A 15,818-nucleotide genomic window follows, 5' to 3' on the forward strand; every position below is an offset into this window, starting at 1 on the left:
CCCCCACTGGCCCGCGGGTCGCGCGCGCTCTCTCGACGGACACCCCCACCACCGCCAGCGCAGGAGGGGGCTGGAGGGCCGGCAGCGTCCCGGGCCCGAGGCCGGTTTTGTGGCCTCACCTCGGGACGGGTACCCAGGTAGGTGGAGAGTCAAGAAGTCTGTCCCTCCCGCTTCCAGTGGACGACCCTCAGACCCTGTCAGAAAAGTTGTCTCGGTTGCCTGGCCTCAGGTGTCTCCCCAGGTTTGCCTTAGTTACCTGGCGCCCCAGCCTTGACCGGAAAGAGCGCGGAAGGGAGAGGTGAGTGGAGCGTTTTGTAACGAGGCTTGGTGGGTCGGCTCGCGTAGGCCCTGCGTGGGGGGTGGCCTGAGCTGGAATTTAGCCTCTTCGGAATCTCTCGTGTTTTCCTGGGACTGACCTCAGGGCCTGCTACAAGTTTACGGGAACGACCTCTAACAAGTATTAAACATCTACTAGGTATCTGGCACTGTTCCAAATACTTTATCTGTATTAACTCCTCTAATCCTCCTAAGGACCTGTGAAGTAGGTGCTGTAAATATCACCCTTTTGCAGACAAGAACCTGAGTCCTAATGAAACTGGCCCAATACCCCGCCGGTAGTAAATGGCAGAGTCGAGATTTCAACCCATACCACCAACTAACTACAGGACTGTATTCTCCTGTGGGCTTGAATCCCCTCCGTGAGAAGTCAGCTATTGAAGGTGGAATTGATTTTTGGAAACAGCCTAACGGTAAGTATTTAGAGTTTGTGATAAAAGTGTGTTCATTGCAACACTCACTGTACCTTATTTACACTCTGAAGTCTTAATGAATTTGGAAAAGGAAATCATGCAAAGAGGAGGAACTATAATCTGTCATGAACTAACTGTAGGGCTCTCAGGTAATGAGCTCTCAGGTGATGAGCTCCTGTGGTCTGATACCAGGGCCACTAGCCACATGTGATTACTGAGCACTTCAACTGTGGCTAGTCCAAATTGAGATGTATTATAGGTGTAAAATACGAACCGGATTTCAAAGACTTTGTATGGAAAAAAGAATATAAAATAATTTTTAAATCTTGATTACATGTTGAAGTTATATTTCAGGTATATTAGGTTAAGTAAAATATATTAAAATTAATTTCACCTCTTTCTTTTTACCTTTTCAATGTGGCTACTAGCAAATTTAAAATGACTTATGGGGCTTAACTTGTACTTCTACGCGACAGCACTGCTCTAGAAACATAACAGTCCCAGCCGGCAGGCACTATGGATAACAGTTGCTTGAATGGAAAACTGGAAGAAAGACCATGTAAGAGCACAAACTTGAGCCTGGGGTTTCCCAAGACTCAGCAGAGGGTATCCCAAGGTGTATGTACTTCTGGTCAATTAAAAAGATTCAACAAATAAAACAAGGGTGGGGAGTGGCAGAAACAAACAAAACAAAACTAAGTGCTACTGGTAAAAGCTTTTATCATAGAAATGTGTGAATTGGAATGCTTAGTCCTTGTTGCAGTTGGTATGTCAGATGCTAGTGAGTAGCCAAAACGATATGGTGCTTCCAGTAGCAAAGCAGGAGGGATATGGAAGGGTGGATGAGTGGGAAAATACCATTATAAATAGGTAACATAAATAGAATGTTTGTTGGTGTTATTTTGCATAATTTTTAAAATTTGGTGTTTTTCAAATTATAAAAATAATAGATACCTGTTATTGCAAGTGAAACAATGCAATGCAAAAATGTATTAAAGGCAAAGCGTCCCCCCTCCATTCTCCCTGCCTGAGGTACTCAATAGTGTGTACACCTTTGTAACATATCCATACACATACACAGATTCTGTATGTCTATTTACACACACATTTTTCTCCCCAAAATTAATACGTCAAATGGGGTCTCTGGGATTGAGGGCTAGTGTCTTTTTTTTTCCTCCACTTGTACTTACTCCTTTCTCCCTTCCATTTTTTTCACGTTCTCTCACACATGAAGGGGAAGAAGGCATTGAGTTCTTTACAAAAATGGCATCATTTCTTACACTTCTGCATTTTTTCTTCCTCATTCAATGTCTTGTACAGAGCCTTTTTTTTTTTTTTAAAGTAAACTACTCCCAACATGGGGCTTGAACTCATAACCCCAAGATCAAGAGTGGCATGCTCTACAACTGAGCCAGCCAGGTGCCCCTTGTATAGCGCCTTCTATGTCAACTGATACAGATGTAATTAATTATCACTTCATATTCCTTGCCGTTTTTTAAAAAATAGGTTTTTTTCTCTGTTCTAATTTGTAAGAGTTTTGTGTGATAGACCTTAACTGTCATCACAATACAAATTTTTTTTTAGCTGTTTTTGTCCATTGACTTTATTAATGGTATCTTTGCCCCTACATATAAGACTTTTATTTTAAAGATTTTATTTATCAGGGAGAGAGCACAAATAGGGGGAGCCCGATGTGGGACTCGATTCCAGGATCCTGGGATCATGACCTGGGCCGAAGTCCGACGTTTAACCGACTGAGCCACCCAAGGGTCCCCATATAAGACTTTTATGCGGTCGAGTTGTTTATCTTTCCTTTAAGAGCATCTTGATTGAGTCATTCTTCAAATTTTTATGTAAATATGTTTTTCTTTTATAGTGCTTTCATTTTCTGTCTTGGTTTAGGTATCTCCTCCACCCCTTGATTGTAGATCTAATCTCCCAAATGTTCTAAAATTTTTAATGTTTTGACGATCACATTTAAATTCTTAATGTATCTGGAATTAAGTTTTGTATATGCTATGAAATAGGGGTCCAAATATTTCAAAACACTTGTACTTTTTTTTTAAGTAATCTCTATGCTTAATGTGGGGCTCGAATTTACAATCCCAAGATCAAGAGTTGCATGCTCTACCAACTGAACCAGCCAGGTACCCCAACACTTCTAATTTTTAATTTTAGGATTAGAGATTACTTATTTTGTAAAAATCCAAATACGTAACCCAAATCAGCAACTCTGAGACATATGCACCAGGCAGTTCTAAGTGAACTCAAGGATGAAACTGTGGAATTAGTAGCCCTGCTACAATGAATGATGTATGTGTGTATGATGTGTATGATGGGAGTACTGAACAAAGGAGGTAGTGTGACAACTGCTAATCAGTGGGGCTCCATAAACCGCAAAACTCATGGAAATAATATGTTCACAGAATATAAGCAAAACCAAACTATAGGGAGTAAGGTAGCATGTTTTGTAAATAATCATTCCAATTAATCTATTAGAACTCATCATAGCAGTTGTATTAGTTTGCTAGGGTTGCTATAACAAAGTACCACAGACTGGGTGGCGCAAACAACAGAAATTTATTTTCTTACAATTCTGGAGGCTAGAAGTCTGAGATCAAGGTGTCAACAGAGTTGGTTTCTTCTGAGGCTTTCCCATTGGCTTGTAGATAGCTGTTGTCTCCCTGTATCTTCACTTGGTCTTCCCTCTGTGTGTGTGTCTGTGTCCTAATTTCTTCTTTATAAGGACACCAATCATTGGATTAGGGCCAACCCACATGACCTCATTTTAACTTAATTACGTCTTTAAAGACTATCTTCAAATACAGTCACATTCTGAAGTACTGGGGGTTAGGACTTCAACGTATGAAAGCAGGGAGGGGGAGTGCAGTGGAGACACAATTCAGCTCGTAACAGGATTAATAATGCAGTGAGTATGATTTTATTTTGAAAAAGCTTTGACATGATTTTTACATTGAAAACTCTATTTAAAGAAGTAACTAAGGAATTGTGATTACCAATTTGTTAAATTAATGAACAAATGAACAAATCAATATATGGTAAAGAAACTCAGATGTAAGAAACAATGAGTAGAACTACAAAGACACTTTTCTAGAAGAATATAAGCATTGGTGTTAAGACTAATCTTACATTCTTAGAAAAGTTAGAAGGGAGTACAGCATAAAATATCCATACTGATACGTATATCTGATTTCTTCTAGGTAATGAAAAAGCATAGAGTTAAACTTAAAAGAGATCAGGTTGTATATAAAAGTATTTTTAAGTGAATTTCATGTGGATAAATAAAAGGTATTATATTTATAGGTCAGTAATTCTAAATGGGGGTGGAGGATGGCAGGAAAGAATGCCTTCCAGGGATGAACATATCAAAACTGAGGGGTGAAGATGGTGCTTTTTCAAATTATACTTTCTGAAACATTGATTTTCGGTCACCCCCTCTACTCTACCCTGAGAATCACTGCTATAGTGCCCCACTGATTATGAATAGAGTACATTAAAAATGTCCACATTTGATAAATGATTCAAGCTACACTTACATGATTATGGTCCCAAAGCTACCTAATATTTCCTAAGAAAGGGACCCTTAGTGACATGTCAACCATGTCCAAAAGACCTTAACCCAATATGCTGCTGTGACCAGAGAGACTATATAATGTTAGGTGACCTGAATATTAATTAACACTGGACCAGACACTGGACCAGTATCATAAAATCATCTACATCTGCCCTTTAAAAAAGCATCACAGAACTCTAAAGCGCCCCCCCCACAACCGAGAACCAGTGATTATAACCCCCTCATTTTTATATATAGGAAACTAAGATCCAGAGAAGTTAAAATAACTTGTGTGAAGACTCTGAGATAGTTATTGGTGGATCTAAGCACCAGTCTAATACTCTTAATTACTTTAGAAACCATTAATTCCTATTTCTAGTATTCAGAGTTTTTATCCAATATGCAGTTCTGGTCACTACAACTTTAAAAAAAAAAAAAATGTAGTAAAGCTAAAAAAATATCTAAAGAGAAACAAATGAGATAATCAAAAGGATTAATGTTACATTTATTTATTCATATCCCAGCCTTGTTCCAAAAAGGCTTGCAAAGATGCAGATAATAAAAAGAAAATAAAGGTAGAAAAGGAAGATGGAATCAAGAATGTGGCTAGCATACAAAATATACAACATGAAGTCCTAAACACTTGCTGGAAGTGGACTGCAAATTAGGCTCTAAGTGGCCTAGCATTGATATGAAGAGAAAAATACAGTCTGTTGAATATTTAGTGTCTTTAAGGTAAAACCAAACAGCGATTCAGGAAAAGCACAGCTGGGTCCAGGGGAAATTTCTCCCATGCATCCTTATACAGAACATTATGAATTGTAATGAACACCCTTCACAATATATCCATAGCAATTAAATTTCATAGGGATTTTCCTACAGATTGCCAAAGTACAATCCAAAAAAAGCAATTTTGCAGAGGCCAATAAAATGCCAGCTATGTACAGGGAAAATCTGGCTTAATCCAGGGAACAGAATTAATAAACACAAGTATACAGGGTGTTCCAGACTCTCTTTGGTCTGCAAAGAGAGATCAGAAATAACTGAAGAATAATAAAAATGAAGATTTTGAAGGGCTCCTGGCTGGCTCAGTCAGAAGAGCATGCAACTGTTGATCTCAGGGTTGTGAGTTTGAGCCCACACTGGGTGTAGAGATTACTTAAATACATAAAGAATTTTTTTTTTTAAATGAAGGTTTTGAGAAGTTAAAGAAAAATGAAAAGAAGTCAGTAAAGGCCAGAAATATATACAAATTTAAGGTCCAGATGATTTTCCTTACTAAAGGAAAAGGTTCTTGAAATACATCTAACCTTAAATCTTAAGGCTGATGTCATGCCTCTTAATCCCTTGGTTTGCCCATCAGAAACTGAATCCTAGGCTATCTAGGGAAATGATCAGTTTAAGAATCTTGTCTTTTGAAGAGATTTTGTTTTGGAAAAAAATTCAATAGCTACCCCTATCAGCCCTAGAAAAGGCATTTAACCCACATTTGTTTCAGTTCCTTTTCCTCACATTAGGCTATTAGATTCAATTTTGAAATTTTTAAAAATTAGATTTATTACAGACTGGCTTTGAGCCCCCAGATGGTACGTTTTAGCTGCATATTTAGGGGTTAAAATGCCAGCTTATGAGACCTTTGAAAAACATTCATACTGCTTCTAACAAGCCTATTAAAAACACATAAGTAGCACCTTGAGACCCCATGAAGTGTCATTATTGCTCAAGAAAGGAAATATGGCAGGGGCACCTGGGTGGCTCAGTCATTTAAGCATCCGACTCCTTATTTCGGCTCAGATCATGATCTCAGGGTTGTGAGACTGAGCCCCACATCAGGCTCTGCACTGGGCATGGAGCCTGATTAAGATTCTGTCTCCTTCTGCCCCTCCCCCCTCTAATAAATAAAAAAAAAATAAAGAAATATAGCAGAGAGACAAGGAATGGGAAAAGTAGAATAAGCCTCTGGCTGAAAGCTTCAGGGTATGAGCATTGGAGAAATGAAGCAAAGGAAAAGGTCAACACTCTGATCTGACATGTTGAATTGAGAGGTGGGTTGTATTCGTGGGGGGGAGGGGGAGGGCCAAGATTTGAACTCTGGCCCAACAAGTAGAACAGAATGGTAAGAGGCTACATATTAAAAACAAACTGGATCATCAAAGTGGTCATACTGAGTTGGCAGTGGAGGAAATTCTCAGGTTCCCAGATGGGCCCAAATCTACAGTAGAGGGGCTCAAGCAAGGCTGGGATGGACCAGGTAGGACTCCAGGTTACAGTCAAAATCCTTGAAAAGCATGGACTCCGATGGACTGGGCTGGGTAGCTTGTGTCTCCATGACAAAGTTCACTGGCTGCTTCCGTAGGAGCTCTGGGTCAAAGGCCACACCCCGAAAGAAAGGGTGGACCTGGAAGTGATGCAAGTAACGCAGACGATGGAGGGGATTCTGGCATAAGAGCTGAAGGCAAATAGATCATGAAGGATGAGGGACTGGGATAGGAAGGGGGCTAAACAGAAAAGCTGGAAAAGGAGAAGTTCATGAAGCTGTGGAGGGCAGGAAGAATCCTAAAGAGAATTTGAAAGAGAAACAGGCTAATTTGGGGGCAAAGGTGGGAATAAAGGTGCTGTATTGGTAAGAGAGTAGCACTGGCCCTCTCTCAGAAGTGACCTGTTATGGATGGGGAGGATATTTGAAGGATGAGGAACTCAGAACTGAAATTTAAAGTGCTGGTTAGAGGGCAAGTGGTGAGGTGGTACTTGATCAAGTTGGAGCACACCCCCATCCCAGCCAGATTATTAGAGAAATGGGGAAATAACACTTCAGTGATAGGGAAAGGAGAGAATGAATGGTTTGGCAGTCAAGAAGGAAAAGTGTTCACCCTTACCTCATGGAGCAGGAGTGAGAGCCCCTGGTTAAGAGAAGCTGGGACCTCAAAATCATAGTGGGTCACACTTGCCAACATGGCCACATGATCTCTCTCTGCAGCCACTGGGAACTGAGTTGGGGGGGGGGGCGGTGTCATTGCTTGGTAGGAATGAGGCAAGATTTCCTAAGGTCTTCTTCCCACTACAGGGCAAAGCTCCTCTCTCTGCCCAACATCCCTACCATTCTCTCACCTTACCAGCTGCCAGAGAGAAAAGCAAGACACCCAGGGACCACCAATCAGCAGCATGGTTGTAAGGCCCTCCACTCAGGACCTCTGGGGCTAGATTTGAAAGACAGTTGTCATTGACATCAATTGGCTAGATTCCTGCTATTGTTTACCCACCAGCTTTAGCACCTGTCTCACCCATGTATTGAAGAGTGCCACAGATAGTATAGGCTCGGGTTCCCTGGGCCAGGTGGCGGGACAGACCAAAGTCTGTCAGTTTCAGATGGCCTGTGAAAGATAAGGCAGCAAACAGCACCACTCTGTTCCTCCCCTCATCAGCCATGACTTATTCCCAAACTGAGGGTCCTCTCATTCTGGGGCTAGGAAAAGAAAAGGACTTACCTCGTTCATCCAGAAGGATATTCTCCATCTGAAAAATCACAGGTGATAAGTTATTAGTCATCCTCTTCCTTTCAACCTTCTTTCATCATGTATACCTCCCAGCTGAGGAAGATGCCCTATTCAGCATTCAGGCCTATACTTTGATGGCCCTTGCCCAAATCCTTAGCACTCCTGAGGGCCCCAAGGTCAGCTGTTCTCAGCTCCCCACTGCCTTCTTAGACCTGTTGGAACTTCTTACTGAGGCCCCACTTCAGACAAAGAAAAAAGCACTTAACTCTACCTTCACATCTCGATGGATGATGCCCAAATCATGGAGATAGCCTGTGGATGACAACAAGTATGGGGTGTGCTAAAGCTCTCCTGTCTTTCCAGATTCCCTGGTAGTTCCCATCCCATTCCTATCCCTGTTCTTTGACCTCCAGAGTTAATATCAAATCTCTTCTCTCTGCCCCTCCCTCTTAATTCTTCCCTCATTTCCATTACCATTCTTGTTTCACTTACACAGCACCAGAACCAGTTCAGCAGCAAAGAGGCGGATGGAGGCCTCAGCAAAGCAGCCAACAGAGGACCACAGGGAGTAAAGATCTGTACTGTAGTAGCTGCACACTGCAAAGTATCAGAAGCCTAGGCAATATTTGGGGTTACTGTGCCTGAGCTCAAGGCATTTTAGGCCTCTTGCCCAAACTGATGCCACCTGTTGTTCCCTCTCCTTTTGGGAGAGAGAAGTGCTCTGAGAAGGGAAAGAGCAAAGGGAAAACAAGCCAAAGGGATGGGTAATCTCAGGTGGGGAGTACAATAGAAGGATTCTTGGAAATGAGAGGCCAGTCACTCACTAATGAAGAGGTGCCGTTTTCCCTGCCAGCTGTCCCCCAAACCGTGTACAAAAGGATGGTTGATCTGTCGCTAGGAATGAAGAAAACAAGAAGTTAGGAAAGAGGTCATTGAGGATCAAGGGAGCCAAGAAGTCAGGATTTACCTAGTTACCCAGAAAAGGAGCTGCTGCCCCACCTCTCAGTTCAGGTGAACTAAGTAGGGACTGCCTGCCTGGTAATCTCAAAACCAGCATGATACTGAGGAACACACCAGGACATGCTGGAGAGATTTCCATGGAAGGACCTAGAATTAACTGCTGATAACTACTTTTCCCAGGATCTACTTTGGTTGAAGCAGAGGGAGGGGGCAGAACCAGAAGAGCAGGACAGTTGGACAGGAAAGGTACTTTCTCCACCTGTGGTTTAGTTCTTCCTAGGATCCATTCCTGGGCTCTGTGCATACCTGGATGCTAACCTCCTCTTTGCACTGCCTCAGGATGTCCCTCTGTAGGACCTTTACCTTGGGCACCACCTATAAAAGGAGAGGAGTGATGACTCCTACAGGTTGTTTATGCCTACCAAACCTTTATAGAACCAAGATTGGAGGCAGGGACTAGAGAATGATGTGGAAGAGTATCTAGGTCCCTACCTTCACTGCAAATACTGCTTTCTGGCCACAGTCTATCACCTTGAGGACCGTTCCGAAGGAGCCTTTAGCCACAAGGCCTAAAATCTGTACAGAGAAATGGAGAATAGCATAATTGAAACTCTGGCCATTCCTAGATGTCTCCCCAAGACTGAGACCCCTTCCAGGGACTGACCTACCTTCAGCTGGTGATGCCCCTTAAGGGGCCTAATGGGAAACTCCGGCAGAAAAAGGTTGACGAACTGAGGCACTGGCCACTCAGACAGAGGCTTCTCTGTTAGCAGCGGGGCTGGCTCCAGGGGCTCCTGGTGTAGGCACTGATGCCCCCGTAGTCCCCACAGCTCTTCCACACCTGACCTGGTAGTCCCCACACCTGACCAGAGGCTCTTCCAGCCTCGGACCCAGGGACCCCGGGTGTTGCCACCCTGCTGAGAACCAAGGGAGCCACTCTAAACCTCTGCCCTTGAGGCATTACAAGTTCTGCCCATCTCAGAAAGCATACCCTCAAATCGCAACCTTAGGGATACGTTTTTGAGCACCAGGCAAAATTGCCATTACCCTTGCTTTGGGCCAAGGCCTAGATTTCCTGGATATGATTCAAATCCTCTAGGAAAGCAGTATTTGGACATTTTCCCTTTGCGGCATCGGAGATTCAGCCTGTGCCTCTTGGTATGGGGTTGGGATATTTTCACAGCATAGCCTCCTGTTCCACCTCCACAGTGGGCATCACTAACATTCTCCTCACCAGTCAGTTCCCAGGCCTTAAGACCATGCCCCCTTAACCTCCCCTAAACAGGCTGCCAGAGCCCCACAGCCTACCTTATGAGAAGCAGCCACCGGGGCATGTTGCCCCTGCCGACAGCTTACTGTTCCCATCCAAAGCCTCGGCCTCCTCTCCTCCTGCTAAATCTGCTGTCCCAGTTACATAAGCAACTCCTGCCCCTGATGCTACATGACACATGAGCCCCGCCTCTTCTTGCCGTTCATGACTAGAGAAGCAACTTGATGCAGCCAAACCCCACCCTTATCTCCAAATCCTATCCCCCCACCCCAGTTATGAATAGGCTCATAGCCAGCACTAAAATGTGCAGAGACCTATTAGGAGGCCAGTGTCAAACCAGAGCTAGGAAGTACCTGTGATATAGTTTCACAGAGGAGGGAAGAGGCCATACTCACTAGAGTGGTAGCTAGAGGATATGTCTTGGGTTGATAGGGAGGGAGGGACAGGTTGAAACCCATGCACTTAACACACCAAAAAAAAAAAAATCAAATTTAAAATATATATATTTTTTCTCTTTAAGTCGTTTTCTTACCATTCTTCAGGGCATACCCCAAGGGGACCCATGGCCAGCCCTGGCATCTATTGCCATCTTCCCAAGTGAACTTGGCACAGATTGAGAAGGGGCTGATTCCCCCCCAGAACCCTAATATACCTCTCATACAAGGCAGTGGAATGAGGAACAGGAGATCGGCTCCTCCCCTCAACTTTCTAACACAGGGAGAGCAGTTACACTTAGAAATATATATGTATATATTTATATATAGGTCTATAAAAATTTATCACACTTGATCAGAACTGTCCCTCCCACCCTTTCAGTTAGCCCCAATGGAACCAGATCCTGATCCTGGGCCCATTCCCTGGGTCTTGCTCTCTTGATGCCTCTCTGGCCCTTGGCCTGCTGATCAGTGCGAGGTAGAACTCAGCATTATTATCCACTGTATTCTGCAGGGAACAGGCCAGCTGCTAAAAGAGCAGTGCCTCTCTCCACAGTACCCTGTGGGCTCCTGACCCCCCCACAAATCCTGATAGGTAAAGGGAAATGCCTCCCACCCCACAAGTCCCTGGGGCCTGAGCCAGAGTCAGATCCTGTACTGCAGCCACTCTTGGATGCTGGATCACTTGCGCCTGCCAAAGATGGACTTCTTGCCAGGGTTCTTGTTGCCCACACTTAAACCGATGAGGAGCCGGGCTTTCTCCTCCTCTTCCTGCTGTTGCATGTTGAGGTCTGATTTAGTTTCTAGCTTTCCCCGGACCTCAGACCCTGTTGCAGGTTTCAGCCTTAACTTCTCTTTGATTACCTGATAGGTTAGAGAGAAGTAAAAAGGAAGGTAAATATTAGTGGTACAGGCAGAATAAATCAATGTGAACCAAGTCAATAAAGATTTATTAAGCTTACATGAAGACACAGCAGGGCAATTCAAATTATAAAACGATCTCTGCTTTCAAGAAGCTTACAGTCTAATTAGAACCCATTCTGGGGGTGCCTGGGTGGCTCAGTCATTAAGCGTCTGCCTTCGGCTCAGGTCATGATCTCAGGGTCCTGGGATCAAGCCCCGCATCGGGCTCCCTGCTCAGCGGGGAGCCTGCTTCTCTCTCTCCCACTCCCCCTGCTTGTGTTCCCTCTCTCGCTGTGCCTCTGTCAAATAAATAAAATCTTTAAAAAAAAAAAAAAAGAACCCATTCTGAACTGAAGTTGTGTCAGCCCTCAGTTTCCTAAAAATCAACTGTTAACATATATGAAATACTCAGTAAACATCTAATTTAATCATCTGACCAAAGTCATGGAGAGGGTAGGGATATAAGTTGTTCACTTCATTCAGCTGCCCATCCCCAAGGCTGCTTGTCCTACATATGTCCTACAATGAAATGCACCTGAGCACAGGATCTGTTTGCCAGCCCCTGCTAACCAAACAGCCACGAACTCTGCCGGGATACCTGGGCAACCAGGGCTTTGCGGCTGTCCCTCTTGACAGCCATGGCAAAGTCTAGCCATGTCCATGTATTGTTGTGGTACTCCAGACAGGGCAGCACCAGGTTAAGGTCACCCCAGTCCACACTGTTCTTCTCACCCTGCAAGGTGGGGGGAGGGGAGAGAAAAGAAGAATCAAAAGATGTATCAGCTGCCATTTTTAGTTCAAGCAATACCTGAGTCCAAGTCTAGTGCTTTCCTACAGCAGCAGTTTACAGATACTGATTTCCCTTTTACCTCATCCTGTAATGGTACTGATTCCTGAAGGCAGCAGAGGGAACAGATTACCCCCACGTACCAGCTTCACAAACTAGACTGCTGTGTCTAACTTTAATCTCTGGTCTTATCTGGTTCCCTTCCCACGCTGTTCTAGAAAGTACTAGGGAGGAGCAGACCTTGTAGCTGACACACAGAGGAACCTGTGGAATCTTTATGTAGATGAAGGAGTTGTTCATGGCAGCTCGCTCTTTCATCTTGTCAATATCATCCACAGGGTGCTAGGAAAGGCAGGAAAGGAGTGTGAGTCCCTGAAACCACCAGAAGAAACTTAGGACCCCAAACATCTCCATCTCCTTTCATCCCTGGAAAAGAATGAAGAAATCCCCTGCTGGGCCAAACAGAGAACCCCAGGACTCTCCCATCTCTCCATGATCAGGGGCATGTGTGGTACCTCAGGTACTTTCCGAAATGACCTCCTGACGCCAGAACTCCGATTTAAGCCTTGTGCCACACCCTTTCCAGGGCCCAGTGGTGCTGCATCATCTGTTGCAATCAGCTGCCGAGGCTTCACCACTGGTATTCCTATGAAAAAGCAAGAATAGCAGCTGCTATCCTCTTTCTGAAGCTTTAGCTATCTCTGGGGCTGCTACCCCAGTCTTCTGGAGCTCCACCATAAAAGTTCTCACCAGTAGTCACCAGTTTGGACTTATCTTCTTCATCTCCAACCTCATCATCTTCCACACTTCGGCCAGGAAAGAAAAAACCCATTATTCTATGGAAGAACTGGTGTGTCAGCTGGATGGTGAGAGGCACCACATTTACCTAAAGAGGAAAAAGGCTGAAGAAGCAATTAAGCTCAGACATCATCCCTCAGTTTACCTACCCCTAATGTAGCATAATAACACAGATAGCTTTTGACTGCCCTTTGTTTCTGGATCCCCAAAGGACTGTATACTAACCTCAAAGTGTTCCTTAACAGAAATACCCCCAACAGGGGGCCGGACTTTGCTGAAGAGGCGGAGGGCCAGCTGTCGCCCAGACTGGCAGGAGCTCTGGGGCCGCAGGACTACCTATAGGATAAAGAGTGATAAATCAACCTTCAAATCCATTCAGACTAAGAGGAAAAGCAATGGTCTTGCTAAGCTGAGCAAGCTTTCAACTTCTCAGATCACCACACTGCTTCCCACACTGGATTTATGTGGAAGGGCCCTTACAAATGCCCTGTGTTAGGGGGTGGCTGGGTGGCTTAGTTAAGCATCCAACTCTTGATTTCCGCTCAGGTCACAATCTCAGGGTCATGAGATCTAGCCCTGTGTCGGGCTCCATGCTGATCACAGAGTCTGGTTGGGATTCTCTCTTTTCCTCTCCCTCTGCCCCTCCTCTCTCTCATTCTCTCTCTCTGAAATAAGTGAAATCTTACAAATGCCCTGTGTTAGGAAGCATGAGAATGGGGCAGGAATGGGGAAATAAGACTTGCCTTATAGACCGCATTGGGGAGAAGGTTGTTCATAGTGAACCAGCCCAACTCCAGAAGATGTTCTGCTGTGTCATCAGACTTATTCACCTATAAAAAGATTTCCCACCCCCCCCGACCCCATATGCTATAATAAGCCTTTCTCAGGAGCTTGCTAGAGAATTGCTACATGTCCTATTTTCAGGTTCTCCATATGTTTAATCCCAACCTTTGGTATCCCTTTCAATTTCATACAATCAATTCAACCTTTAATCCAGTGTTTCTCATGGGCACTACTGGCGAGGGCACTAAGTGCCAGTAGCACTTCCCAGTCACGGTGATATTCAGAAATGGTCTCACATATTTCCAAACTCCTAGAGGGAAAGGGTGTGGAATAATGAATCATGTCCTCTCCTCCATGCCATTGGCTATTTATTGCAGGAAAGCTGAATGTCAGTATAGAATTAACAGTTTTATTCCAAGCTGGACTTGGAAGATTACTTCCCTCTGGGCCATATTTCTAGGGATAATCTTATTCAATGAAAGAAGCTTTTGATCAAGCTCATCTAGATCTGTGTTATTTCATAGTACAAACGATTGTTCTAAGGGGAACTATGCTCATGTCTCTATCATCATTAATACCGTCATCAGTAATCATATAATAATTAGTCTGTTTGTATCTCTTTCTGTAAGTTAAGACTCCTGAGATAGGTCAGTGCCTCTCAATACAGCTGCCTTTGTATGACTGTATATACCCGATACCTTGCTGTAGAGGAACCGCTGCAGCTCCAGTTCAGCAATTCCTAGCTGTCCATCTTCCTCTGTCAAGCGCCATCGTGCCTGAGCAAAGTAAAACTCAGTGCGACGTACCACACTCACATCTTCTTGTTGCTTTCGCAACTCCATCTTATTGGCCTGTTGCAACTGGAAGTCCTTAAAACACCTATAAATGCACAGGAGGACCAAAGCCAATAAGGGTAACAGCATTTGGGTTAGGGTGGGGTGGGATGCTCTAGAATGATGCAGGAAGTAAACCCAGAGATGGACCTATTTTGGAACAGGTATTCCCTAAATTTTTTCCACTGGATTCATTGCTCCCACACCTGGGGCCTGGGAGAATAAATCCCATCTTTTAGTTCCACGGCTGCTGCTGCCTTTTTTTTTTTTTTTAAGTAAGCTCTACACCCACGTGGGGCTTGAACTCATGATCCTGCGATCAAGAGTGGCATGCTCTACTGACTGAGCTAGCCAGGCAGCCCCCACAGCTAATAAAGTAGTCTCTGCCCACTAACAAACCCCTACAATTGTATCTGCAATGGTGCTCCTTACTGATCAACTTCAAGACATTTTATTTTCAGTTTACCTGCATGTAGCAAGACCACAAAAGTGATCTTTCCAAACCATCTGGTTTTCTCCTTTCCTAGGAGGTACTCTAATGAAGAGCCAAAGGAAGGGCTCTTCTATTCTCAGTCTTTTGGCCAAGTCCAGCCAGGCTCATTCAGGAAGTACCCAAATCTACATCAGCCTTTGATGATGCACACTAGACCTAAAGACTATCATAACACGGGCAAGGAAGAGAAATCAACCCTAGCTGGGGCACTGGAAAAGGCAGAGAAAGAATGCTGTGGCACCTGATGAGGATATTAAGCTCTTCGCTTTCTAGCTGTAGATTGGCCTTCTCCTGGTTTAGCTGCAACTGAAGCTTTTGGTTCAGGTCAAGCAGGTTCTCGTTCTTGCTGTCATCCTGCAAAGACTAGGGAGCCAGGGCAGAAGAAACTGAGAGGAGAGCTCCCTTGTCCTAGGAGAACACCCTCTCCTCAGACTGCCCCGGTAACTACCTTCATAATAGAATATATCTGCTTTTCCAGCTGCCGTATCTGAGCCACATGCTGCCGCACAGCCTCCTGCAAATGTAATATGCTGCTGCGCTGTTCCTCAGGATTGCTAGAGATCTCAAGCTGGAACCTCACTCGCTGCTTCTTCTCACTGTGCTCCTGAATGAATGGAAAAGGAAATGAACAAGATTTTTTAATAGACAAGTCTTGCAGTAAAGTGAAACAGAGAAAGTAACAAGGAATATGGATCTCTTCTGGAAAGCTTACCTGTATTTGTCACCATTAGTAGCAAGTC

At 44.2% G+C, this 15,818-nt stretch overlaps 2 protein-coding genes and 1 long non-coding RNA gene across 6 annotated transcripts in view; 1 reads left to right on the forward strand and 2 right to left on the reverse strand.

Annotated features, from left to right (window-relative positions):
- The first annotated feature begins 50 nt into the window (after positions 1-50).
- On the forward strand, positions 51-15,627 carry LOC116647333. Of its 2 annotated transcripts, none has more exons than XR_004302327.1 (3): positions 51-298; positions 572-749; positions 15,557-15,627. It is a non-coding gene; the product is annotated as an uncharacterized LOC116647333 (long non-coding RNA). The 2 variants fall into 2 exon arrangements; XR_004302328.1 differs by lacking the exon at positions 15,557-15,627 and adding an exon at positions 1,178-2,065.
- On the reverse strand, positions 6,197-10,255 carry RSKR (ribosomal protein S6 kinase related). The gene is made up of 12 exons (XM_032428622.1): positions 10,086-10,255; positions 9,446-9,694; positions 9,270-9,353; positions 9,084-9,152; positions 8,642-8,711; positions 8,310-8,414; positions 8,089-8,129; positions 7,809-7,836; positions 7,605-7,694; positions 7,432-7,520; positions 7,200-7,310; positions 6,197-6,772 (listed from the first exon to the last, which is right to left on the reverse strand). The coding sequence occupies exons 1-12, from the start codon at positions 10,140-10,142 to the stop codon at positions 6,551-6,553; spliced, it is 1,215 nt and encodes a 404-aa protein (XP_032284513.1). The 5' UTR covers positions 10,143-10,255; the 3' UTR covers positions 6,197-6,550.
- The window catches only part of KIAA0100 (KIAA0100 ortholog), a 28,947-nt gene continuing 23,383 nt past the window's right edge, over positions 10,255-15,818 (reverse strand). For 2 of the 3 annotated variants that reach the window (XM_032428619.1, XM_032428618.1), the window contains exons 30-39: positions 15,527-15,682; positions 15,320-15,441; positions 14,451-14,631; positions 13,713-13,799; positions 13,195-13,305; positions 12,922-13,057; positions 12,687-12,817; positions 12,412-12,513; positions 11,983-12,117; positions 10,255-11,345 (exon numbers count right to left, since the gene is read on the reverse strand). In XM_032428619.1, coding sequence (XP_032284510.1) covers positions 11,163-11,345; positions 11,983-12,117; positions 12,412-12,513; positions 12,687-12,817; positions 12,922-13,057; positions 13,195-13,305; positions 13,713-13,799; positions 14,451-14,631; positions 15,320-15,441; positions 15,527-15,682 — 1,344 coding nt within the window. In that variant the 3' untranslated portion in view covers positions 10,255-11,162. Of the gene's footprint in view, positions 11,346-11,982; positions 12,118-12,411; positions 12,514-12,686; positions 12,818-12,921; positions 13,074-13,194; positions 13,306-13,712; positions 13,800-14,450; positions 14,632-15,319; positions 15,442-15,526; positions 15,683-15,818 lie in introns of those variants that run through there. The other variant, XM_032428620.1, reaches the window with a different exon arrangement.

Source organism: Phoca vitulina, unplaced genomic scaffold (genome assembly GCF_004348235.1).
Source record: "Phoca vitulina isolate PV1807 unplaced genomic scaffold, GSC_HSeal_1.0 scaffold40, whole genome shotgun sequence".
Classification (NCBI taxonomy): Eukaryota; Metazoa; Chordata; class Mammalia; order Carnivora; family Phocidae; genus Phoca; species Phoca vitulina.

What these genes read in the sequence shown, in the direction of transcription:
- RSKR (XM_032428622.1), bottom strand. Translation starts at nt 10,142, where the DNA reads ATGGGAACAGTAAGCTGTCGGCAGGGGCAACATGCCCCGGTGGCTGCT. An exon ending in AAGAGGAGGTTAGCATCCAG is followed by an intron (nt 8,712 to 9,083) that starts GTATGCACAGAG and finishes CTTCATTCCTAG; the next exon opens with CGACAGATCAACCATCCTTT. An exon ending in TCTCACTCCTGCTCCATGAG is followed by an intron (nt 6,773 to 7,199) that starts GTAAGGGTGAAC and finishes ATTTGCCTTCAG; the next exon opens with CTCTTATGCCAGAATCCCCT.